This window comes from Ochotona curzoniae, unplaced genomic scaffold (genome assembly GCF_017591425.1).
Source record: "Ochotona curzoniae isolate NIBS_2020 unplaced genomic scaffold, NIBS_Ocur_1.0 contig_1976, whole genome shotgun sequence".
NCBI classification, from domain to species: domain Eukaryota; kingdom Metazoa; phylum Chordata; class Mammalia; order Lagomorpha; family Ochotonidae; genus Ochotona; species Ochotona curzoniae.
The window spans coordinates 842,172-852,901 of NW_024465279.1; the positions used below are offsets into that span (position 1 = coordinate 842,172).

A 10,730-nucleotide genomic window follows, 5' to 3' on the forward strand; every position below is an offset into this window, starting at 1 on the left:
ATACCCCCGCAGGCGCCGCGTTCCATCCCGTCCTCCTCCAGCCGGGTCCCGCAGGGCGGCCGGGTGACAGCCGCCCACCTCCGTCGGCACCACCCGCAGGGAGACGGGCGCGCGGGGAGAGGGAGAGAGAGGCTGCGGAGGAGCAGACAGGGGCGCGGAGAAGTCGCGCCCCCTGGGGGGACCCCGAGGCGCGCACGGGGCCGGGCCGCCGGGAAAGGCACGCGCGCGAGCGCGCACGGGGCAGGCCCGGGCGGCGGCGGCGGCGGGCGCGCAAGCGGGAGGCTCCTTTAAGGCTCTCCCCGCCCACCGGCGGCGCCGGCCTGGGCCCGCCCGCTCTCCCCGCCCCGGGGTCCCGGCGCGAGCGGCGATTGGGTGGGTGCGGCGATCCCTTTGAAGCGGGGCCGCCGATCGCGGCTATTTGACGTGCGGCTCGCGGCCGGCGAAGGTTTTTGTGCAGCTCGCCCGGGCCAGCGGCGGCGGTGGAGGAGGGGAGCTGGCGGACAGGCAGCGGCCGCGGCCCCGCGCTTGACGCTGCGGAGCGAGCCACCCGCCCGGGAGCTCGTCTCCCGGTGCTCCCCCTCCCTCCCCGCCCCCCCAGCGGCGCTGCCTCCTCCAAATGAGCGATTCGCCCGCTGGATCTAACCCAAGGACACCCGAAAGCAGCGGCGGCAGCAGCAGCAGCAGCGGCGGCGGCGGCGGCGGGAAGAGGCCGGCGGGGCCGGCGGTGGTGTCCCTCTTGCCCCCGGCGGACCCCCTGCGCCAGGCGAACCGGCTCCCCATCAGGGTCCTGAAGATGCTGAGCGCTCACACCGGCCACCTCCTGCACCCGGAGTACCTGCAGCCGCTGTCCTCCACTCCCGTCAGCCCCATTGAGGTCAGTCGCCCCCGCGTCCCGATTGCGCCCTGGCGGCCGGCGGCTCCGAGGCCCTTGGCGGGGAAGTTGGCGGGGGTCGACTCCGGTGTGATGCCCGAGCCCGGCCACGCCTGGCGGGCCAGAGTGAGGAAGGGGTGCGAAGCAGACATCCGAGCCCACCAGAGTCTCCCCCCGAAGGTTCCTTCTCCCCTGCTCGCCCTCGGTGTTCCTGGAGACCCCCGCGGGGTGCTGTACTTTTCCCCTGGCACCCCGTTTTCGGGCCTGAGGTCAACTTTCGGGAGGGACCTTCCCCGACCCGTCCCCCTCCCCCAACTCGGTTGGTTCTCTTTGAAGCCCGGAGACCGCCTGGGTCCCGCTCTGTTTCTGCCCCATCCGGTTAGGGCGCACTCTGCCTGATGCCTGCCCGGGCACTCCCGGTCGCTTTCTTCCTCCCCTTCTCCCCGGGGTGCCCTCCCCGGTCGGGAAGCAGGGAGGGGCCACGCGGAGAGGGCGCCAACCGCAGGCCCTGCCTCGCCTCCGCGCTTCTCCCTCTCCCAGCTCCTACCCCGCGGGCGGGCGGGCGCCAGCGCCCTGAAACCCGTCCCAAGCGAACTTCACCCCCCACCCCGTCCCCCAGGCAAACTTCAAAGCCGAAGTTTCTCCCTGGGCCGGAAGAAAGCGTGTAGATGAGCTGGCCGGAGGGACCAGACCCAACCCTGAGCCCGGAAAAGTCACTTTGTCCCGTGATGGCCTCCTGGTGAACCCCTTCGGCCGCGCCCCGGCTCTCCCAGGCCTGGGGCGCACGCTGGCACCAGTGGCAGTAGTGAGCGCGACCCTGGCCTCCCCCTCCTGGTCTCCAGGCCCTGGCCGCCCAGTCTAACCCCCCTATTACTCTCTCCCCCCCCCCCCCGCACCCCACCCTCTGCCTCGCTGTCTCCCACAGCTGGACGCCAAAAAGAGTCCGTTGGCGCTGCTGGCCCAGACCTGCTCGCAGATCGGCAAGCCCGACCCGCCTCCCTCGTCCAAGCTCAATTCCGTAGCGGCCGCGGCGGCCAGCGGGCTGGGAGCGGACAAGGACCCGGGCCGCTCGGCTCCGGGCGCCGGCTCGGCGGCGGCGGCGCTCAAGCAGCTGGGAGACGCCCCGGCCGAGGACAAGTCGAGCTTCAAGCCCTACTCCAAGGGTGCGGGCGGCGGCGGCGACTCCCGCAAAGACAGCGGCTCCTCCTCGGTGTCGTCCACTCCCTCCTCTTCGTCGTCGTCGTCGTCGTCCTCGTCCCCGGGAGACAAGGCGGGCTTCAGGGTCCCCAGTGCCGCCTGCCCGCCCTTTCCCCCGCATGGAGCGCCAGTGTCGGCCGCATCCTCGCCCGCCGGCTCCCGGGGCGGCTCCCCGCATCACTCTGACTGCAAGGCTGGCGGCGAGCTGGACAAGAAAGACCAGGAGCCCAAGGCCAGCCCGGAGCCGGCGGCCGTGAGCCGCGGCGGTGGTGGCGGCGCCGGGGGAGAGCCGGGCGCGCACGGCGGCGGCGCCGAGGCGGGGTGTTCCGGGCGCAAGTCGGAGCCGCCCTCGGCCCTGGTGGGCGCCGGCCACGTGGCCCCCGTGTCGCCCTACAAGCCGGGCCACTCGGTGTTCCCGCTGCCGCCGTCCAGCATCGGCTACCACGGCTCCATCGTGGGCGCCTACGCCGCCGGCTACCCGTCCCAGTTCGTGCCTGGCCTGGATCCCAGCAAATCGGGCCTCGTGGGAGGCCAGCTGTCGGGGGGCCTGGGCCTGCCGCCCGGCAAGCCCCCCAGCTCCAGCCCGCTCACGGGGGCCTCCCCGCCCTCGTTCCTGCAGGGATTATGTCGTGACCCCTACTGCCTGGGAGGTTACCACGGCGGCAGCGGCGGCGGCGGAGCCTCCTCGCATCTCACCGCCGCCGGCGGTTCCAGCTGCTCCACCTGCAGCGCGCACGACCCGGCCGGGCCCAGCCTGAAGGCGGGGGGCTACCCGCTGGTGTACCCGGGCCACCCGCTGCAGCCGGCCGCGCTCTCGTCCAGCGCCGCGGCGCAGGCCGCACTGCCGGGCCACCCGCTCTACACCTACGGCTTCATGCTGCAGAACGAACCGCTGCCACACAGCTGCAACTGGGTGGCGGCCAGCGGGCCGTGCGACAAGCGCTTCGCCACCTCGGAGGAGCTGCTGAGCCACCTACGGACTCACACGGCCCTGCCCGGCGCGGACAAACTCCTGGCCGCCTACCCCGGGGCGGCCGCCGCCGCCGCAGCCGCAGCCGCAGCCGCCGCCGCCTCCTGCCACCTGCACCTGCCCCCGCCCGCCGCGCCCGGCAGCCCGGGCTCGCTGTCCTTGCGGAGTCCACACACTTTGGGGCTGAGCCGGTACCACCCGTACGGCAAGAGTCACTTGTCCACAGCCGGGAGCCTGGCCGTGCCGTCGCTGCCCACCGCAGGACCCTACTACTCGCCCTACGCGCTCTACGGACAGAGACTGGCCTCGGCCTCGGCGCTCGGGTACCAGTAACGCCGGGGGAAGGGCCCCCCCCAGCCGCGCCGCCCGTGCGCCCACCGCGCCCGCCCCGCTTCTCCGCCCGCTCCCCGCCCCGCGGAAGCCCCCCGCCCTCGCAGCGGACTGTGTATTTATTGTTAAGCTTACAAGCTGGGAATCTAAGTGCATTAACGGCCCACGCGGGGCGACGGGGTGCAGCAAGGCCGGCTTCGTGGGCGCCCCACCCGCAGCGACGCCCCCGCCCCTCTCTCCTCCTGGCCTTTTTGTTTGTTTGTTTCTTCACCCTTAGGTAGAAGTTTTTCAACTTTTTTTTTTTACCACCACCCCCCACCCCCACCCCGCTTGGTTTGGTTTTGGTGGGGATTGAGGGGAGCCGGAGTTCTGGGGTTCCTGCCCGTTTTGATTTGTCCATGCCTGGGGGGATTCCTTGCATGCAGCTGCACCCCCCCCCAAGACCCCACACCCCCTTCCACTCCCTTTTTTCCCCCTTCTGGCCCTCCTCTTGCTTGTTTCCATTCGAGTTTCTTAGGGCTTTTCCTCCTCTTTGTACCAATAGCGGAGAAGTTTGGGGTTAGCTGGGGGGAGGTAACACATTTTGGAGGTGCAGGGTGGAGGACTATTGTACCTCTGATAGGAAGTCCTGCTCCGGGGCTCCTGCCCAGCGTCCCCCATCCCACCCCACCCCTGCTCCATCCCCTCCTAGGGTCCTTGGCCCCGGGCAGCCCCCTCCCCTACACGGCCTTGCCGGACCCCACCTCGGAGGCCCCCCCACACACTGCGTCTTTTCGGCCGCTCTCCCTCCCAGATCTCCCCCACGCCTGCCCATGTGCATCACACCGCCCCGATGGCGTGGGACCTTTTTTTTTTTAATATTTTATTATTATTATTTTTTTTTTTTTGCAAAGTGCATTAGAGTCGTCAGGGGGGTGGGGCCCGAGGGGGTGGTGTCCCGAAGCGAATGGATGGAAAGAGTACCACTCCGGCCTGGGGACCCCGGGGCTTCTCACACTTGTCAGGTGGGGGGCGGCTGGGAGGGCCCGTGAGGGGTGCAGTCCAGCGCTCCCTTGGTTAAGACTTATTTTGTTAATAAATGGAATACTTGGCTATATTCATACCGTGGTGTGCGTTTCTTGCCTCGCGCACTGGACCCCACGCAGATACGCGGCTTTTATTGGTGGGATAGCTGATGGTTACTTGCTGCAGGCCAGACCAAGTCCCAGAGAACCCAGAATGCTTTCATAGCATGTTTAGCCCGGTGATCTGACCCTCAGCCTCACTTCCAAGGCCTTGGCGTGTCCCGGGCGGAAGGCGTTTGTGGAAAGCGGGTTTTGCTCCAGGGCCTTGGTTCCAGGTGCCAGGGCTCGCCATGGGAGCGGGGCTGCAGGACTGGGGCGGCCGGGAGCAGACGGTGTGCCTCCGGCGCCATCTGGTGACCGGCAGGACGCGCAGCGCCCCGTCGGCCAGTGCGCGCTGGGCACCCAGGCTGGCCACCCGGGTGGGGTGCGGTGGGGTGAGTCGGGGCTGCTTGCTGTCTTTGCACTGGCTTTCCTTTACCATTAAGGGTAGATGCGCCTGCTGCTGGTTGCTGACAGCAGTGCTTTGCAAAGCTTGGGAGGCTCCGTCATCTGCACACACCCCTACCCGTCCACCCAAGGGTCTCATCTGGAACCAGGTGTGGGGCTTCCTCCGCCCGCCCTCCCCGGACTGTTTTCTCCCTCTTGACTGACACTTGGCTTTCTGTATCATCGTGCAATCGTCGGTGAGGTGCTGTCCATGGGGGTGGGGGGCTAGGGAAGTGGAAGGTCAGGGTGCCCCGATTCCGGTACCCGGTCCTGCGTCAGTCCTGCCTCGCTCCCGGCCTGGAGTCGGGGACATCCGGCCGCCCGCACGCTGCAGCACGGCCTCTCGCGCCCTCTACCGGCCGCCGTCTCCGTATGGCCACCAGCGCTCCAGGTACAGAGTGGACGCGCCTTCTCTGCAGGTCCTCTTCGCATGCAGCGTCTGTGTCCGTGTACTCACAAGCAATGTGTGTGTGCAGCGCCTGACCATGTGCAACATGCCGTGTGTGCATGCTCAGGTGCATGTTCGTGTGCAATGTCTGTTGGTGTGCAATGCCTGTTCGTGCGCCATGTGTGTTCATGTGCAGTGTCTGTGTTCACAGGCAGCGTCTGTGTGTGTGGCTTCAGGTTCGAAGCCCGTAATGGCCACGTTCAGACCTTGCGTGGGTCCCAGGGAAAGGAACTGGGGTTGCTGGGGCTGCTGGGCTGGTAGAACCCAAGTAAGGCAGAAGCTGGCAATGCTGAGAGCGGGGCCTGCAGAGACTGGTACTGTCCTTAGACTGACTGTCAGATTGCCATGTTGCCGTATTGCCCACCCCGCTCCTGCCAGGCGCTGTGCTTTCCTCATGTCCTCTGTCTGGGCTGCTTCTTCCTTCCCCCCTTCCCCTTCCCCTCACGTGCCTGCAGACACCCTGTTGAGTTTCCGAGGACACGCTCTTCTGCAAGGGGACTTCCACTTCGCTGGTGGTTTCCAGGGTCCCCCCTCCTCCCACCCGTGGGAAAAGAGCAGGAGGAAGCGCCTCCAACTGGTAGACCAGGAGGCCCTTGGGGAAGCAGCGGTCAGCCACATACCCTGGGTGACAGTCAAGGCTGGAGAAGTGGAGCTGCGGAGTCTGTCCCAGAAAATAAATGGGTTGCTTTGCGGGGTTGAAGGGGAGCTGTGGCTGGGCAGGAAGCTCCGGCCCAGTATCACTATGGCATCCAGGGGGTGAGCCCAACGGGGAAGCAGAGGAGATGTCCTCAGGGCTGGGCAAGTGGGCACTTCCGGGAATGGAGGAAGGCACTATGTTGATGAAGTCCCTGCAGCGACACTGACTTGCAGAGTGGCCGCCACCTCCTTTCGCAGGTCCTTCTCTTCCTGGCCCCTTCCCCTCCCCTCTCCTCCCCTCCCCTCCCCTCCCCTCCCCCTTCTCTAATCTCTTCCAGGCGCCAGAAATGGGGCCCCAGGAAGGGTGGAACCCGAGACCTGGCTCAGGGTCCTGCTTTCACACCTCTTGCCTGGTTATTTTTGTGGCTTCGTGGGCAGCAGTGAGAGGAGAGGAGGAGAAGGAGGGAGAAGACTTGCTCTCCCTGTGCTGCCCAAGTGGGAGGCATGGAGCCCTTGGCTCTGTCTCTTGGGGCAGGCACTAAAGCCCCTCCTGATGCATGGCCGGCTTATGGTGCGACTCACCTTGCCGTGGCCCCTGCATCACCACCACAGCCACCATTTCTTGGGGTCAGGAGGGGGCAGGGGTGTTGTAAGCTAGCATTCAGTTTGATTTGCTTTCATACATTTTATTATTTTTTTTTTCCAAATAAGTGGTTGAGTGCCTCCGATAATGTATGGTTTAATTTGGAACACTCTGGCTTTGAATTACCATTTTCATAAGGTTACAGGGCGTGAATGTGTTACTTCATGGAAAAGGAGGAGCGGGCCAGGTTACAAAAGTTCCCCGTGGCTAAGTCGAGGTCACTTAAAGGAAGCCAACCTCCTCCCCCACCCAGGTCTCCCAGCACTCCTGAAACCACCCCCTCAAAATAAATAAATAAGTAACGCAAGACCTTTTAGATTCACCTAAAGAGGGGTGGGAGGTCTTGGGGAGTGCCCAGGAGCTTCCCCCCATTATTGCATAACAACAACCCTGCAGCCAACCCCCCCCCCACCTTTGCCAGACCCTGATCCCAGCCCTGCCTCCCCACCGGTGGCTGTAGAAACACCAGCTGTCTGTTACTCAAACTCTGACCGAGGAGGAAAAAGCACTGATTATCCAAATACAGTCATTAAAGGGGAAATGTGTTTTTAGGACTGTCAGAGTGATTAATGAGGGCTCGCCGTCTTTGCAAATGCATTTGTTTAGTCTAACTGGCAGCTTCTATTTTCCTATTGATTTATTGCAGCCGTTGCCGGGCCTCGGTGTGTGCGAAGTCAGGGCACTCCACAAATGCACCCTGTCTCAACAGGAAAAGCAGGCACCAGGCTTTGGGGTCCGGGAGGGAGCGAGGAAGGGAGGAGCAGCCCTCCAGTGTCTCTCCTCAGTTCAGTCTTCCTCAGGCCCACTCCCGCCGCCCGGGGAGGGAGCACACAGCAACAAAGAAGACATTTAAAACAAAAATCTGCAGCCCCGGAGCGGGGAGGAAGCTGCTTGCCCTTTGGTCTCTTGTCAGTTCCTAGCCAGGCACTCAGCTCCAAGGTCAGCAGAGACTCGCCGTGACCCCTAGACAAAGCCTGCCCTATGGTAACCCTCAGCCTGCCCATGTTCTCCGCCCTCCAGCGCCCTCCCCACCGCGCCCCCTGCCCCACACCAGCTGTCAGCCCCCGGGTCCACCGAACCCCAGAAAAGGGGACACAGAAAACAAACATCTCTGTGAGAAGGGGCCGGGGAGACCCCTAGTTGCTTGCCCTGAACTTCAGGGGACGGCAAGAAAGTGGCGCTATGGGTGACCCCGGTGGGCAGCTGGAGTCTTCTTCAGTTGGGACAGAGAACTTTAGGAAGTTAGGGGTCTCAGGAATCCCCGTTTCGTGTCACCAGCGTGGTGCTAGATGGGTCGGGAGGTACAGAAGGAAGTGGGTAGATGCAACGCCTGATTTTGCCGGGAGGGGTTACAGAGATGTGCAGTGAGCCTCGAGCCCGGGACCACTGTCACCGGGGGTGTAATCGCGCATGCGTCGATCCAAACAAGTGCAAAATGGTGCAGGGGTCGAACAGAGAAAGTGCTAACTGTGCAACGGAGCGCACGATCCAGGAGCCCAGGGAAGGAAGGAAGACCCGTGGTACCCCGGCTCCTCCCTCCTCCTTCGTCCCACCTCTTTTGAAAGCCAGAAGACTAGAGGTGATGGGAAGGGAACCCCTAAGCCAGTCATTTTCATTCCCAGAGCCGCAAGCTTAACAGGAGCCGGTCCTAACGCCTCTGGCCCCTTCCATCCATTCTTCGCCCATCTTCCTAAAGAAATTCCGCTTCCACGTTTGCCTGTCCCAGTTGGTTATCAGTTCCTCTGCACCCAGAAAAAGCCTTCAGCGACTTCTGGCTTCACAGATGCATTAAGGAGTCTCTGGAAAGGCCAAACCCCAGGACTTGATGCTTGCGAGGTGGAAAAGTGGCCGTGGAAGCAGATAGCAGTAACGTACTGTGGTGAACATGGGAACTATCCAGGATGGCTGGACGTTCCAGAGAGCAGAAAGAACACTGAACCGCGACTCCAAACAGCCGGATCCTCACCCACCTAGTTCTAAAACCTGGGTGGGTGTGGTGCCCCCCAGGGTGAAGTCACTGCTTGCAATGCCACATGCCCCAGTTTAAATCATGACCCCCAGAGCTTCCATTCCAGCTTCCTGCCCTAGGAAGCAACAGATGACAGGGACCCTGCGCCCGTGTGGGAGCCCCGGAAGAGGCTCTTGGCTCCTGGCTTCAGATCGGCTCAACTCCACCCATTGCAGCTGCCTGGGGAGTGAATCATCGGATGCAAGCTCTTTCTTTATCTCCTCCTCTCTGTAGATCTGCCTTTCCAATCTCTCCCTTTCAAGCTGATCAGAAAAAGTCAAATCAACTTAAAAAAATCCAGTTACTGTGTGACCTCCAGCAAGTCATTCTACCCCAGCGGGAGTGTGCTGTGAGTTTGTACCATGCTGGGAGCGGCGGCAAGGGGCATCAGCCTGGTGAGGGCAGCTCTGGTGAGGGTCCTCTGTCACCTGTCTTAGCCACACACAAGTCTCAGGTTCCAAGCAGAAGACCAACTGTGGAAACAAGAGAAACCTCAAGTAGGGAGCGGGAACAGGGGAGCATAGGAGGGGCTGTAGCATTTGACTGCCCCCCCCAAAAGGATCCCCCTGCCATGAGCTCATTGACCTGGAAAGGTGAGCCGGACAGTTGAAGCAGGTGACTTGGGCACTGTGGGGGCACTTACATGGCTTGGAGATGATTAAAAATCAATTTGAGAACTCCCTAAAATTGAAGAAGAAAAAAAAAATCCTCGCCAAGAATCTTATTTCCCATGGCTTTTGGGAAAACTGGGCTGAAAAAGGAAAAAATGAAAAGCAGATTTTTTAAAAAAAAAAATCAGCACAGTGTGTGTGGTGAGGTGACCTTGGCCCTCAGAGTGGGCAAAGGACAGCTACACAGCTCAGCACAGCTTCACATCTGTGCTGGGACCTTACGTCTTTTTGCAGGCTGCGCACACAGCAAGGAGAGGCCACACCCCCCTTCCCCGCCCCCCCAGAGGGCACTGCATCCACGTTGGCATGGACCATGTGTGCTAGCCAGCCTCCAGCTCCCTCTCCAAAGACACCCCAAAAGTGTGACCCTGCTAGACCCCAAGGAACTCACATGACGCATTTCCTGCACCTCTTTTGTAGGGGCTGAGAGACGCCCAGTGCCGCAGGCTGGCCCCTTGCGGTAAGCGTTTGCACAATGCCCATGTTGTGCCAAAGTGCAGATGCCCCTGGGTAGCCCAGAGGGCCACAACCATGGGGAGATTCAACCATTTGAGGAGTCAGGTCTGGTGTTAAAGTGCCCGGGTTCAAGGTCCACTCCCCTCTTGGTTCCAGCATGGGCAGTAATGGCCGGATCCCCTGCCACCCCCGTGGGAGACACTGGATGGAGGTCCTGGTTCCTGAGTTGGTCACGGCCTGCTCCAGCCCCCAGTGGCTCTTGTGGGCATTTGGGAGTGAACCAGCAGCTGATACTCCCTCCCTGGCACACAAACATACATGTGTGTACCTTTGAAATAAGCAAACAAGGGCACAGCATGGTGGTGCCACATGCTAATCCTCTGCCCTTTGCCACTGGCATCCCTCATGGGCACCCGCTCATGTCCCGGCTGCTTTGCTTCTGATCCAGCCCCATGCTTATAGCCTGGCAAAGCAGTAGAGGATGATCCAAGTCCTTGGGACCCTGTACTCATGGGAGACTCAAAGAGACTCCTGGCTCCTGGCTAAGGATCAGCTCAGCTTTGGCAATTACAGCCATTTGCAGAATGAACCAGCAGGTAGAAGATCTCTCTCTCTCTCTTTCCCTCACTCTCTCTCTTTTGCTTTCTCTCCTTTTTATAAAATCTGCCTTTCAAATAAAAATAAATCTTTTTTAAAAACCAGTAAGCAAATACGTTCTTCAAAATTATCATTTTGTTTAAATTCAGAGCCTGGCACAGTAGCCTAACAGCCAAAGTCCTCGCTTTACATGTACCAGGATCTCATATGGGCGCCTGTTCTAATCCCTGCAGCCCCGCTTCTGTCCCAGCACATTGTTTGTGGCCTGGGAAAGCAGTCGAGGATGGCCCAAAGCCTTGGGTCCCTGCACCCACATGGGAGACCCAGAGGAGGTACCTGGCTCCTGGCTTCAG

General features: G+C 62.0%; 1 protein-coding gene across 1 annotated transcript; it reads left to right on the forward strand.

Annotated features, from left to right (window-relative positions):
* The first annotated feature begins 616 nt into the window (after positions 1 to 616).
* Positions 617 to 3,371, forward strand: ZNF703 (zinc finger protein 703). Its single transcript, XM_040970595.1, has 2 exons — positions 617 to 874; positions 1,797 to 3,371. The coding sequence occupies exons 1-2, from the start codon at positions 617 to 619 to the stop codon at positions 3,369 to 3,371; spliced, it is 1,833 nt and encodes a 610-aa protein (XP_040826529.1).
* Positions 3,372 to 10,730: the final 7,359 nt, after the last annotated feature.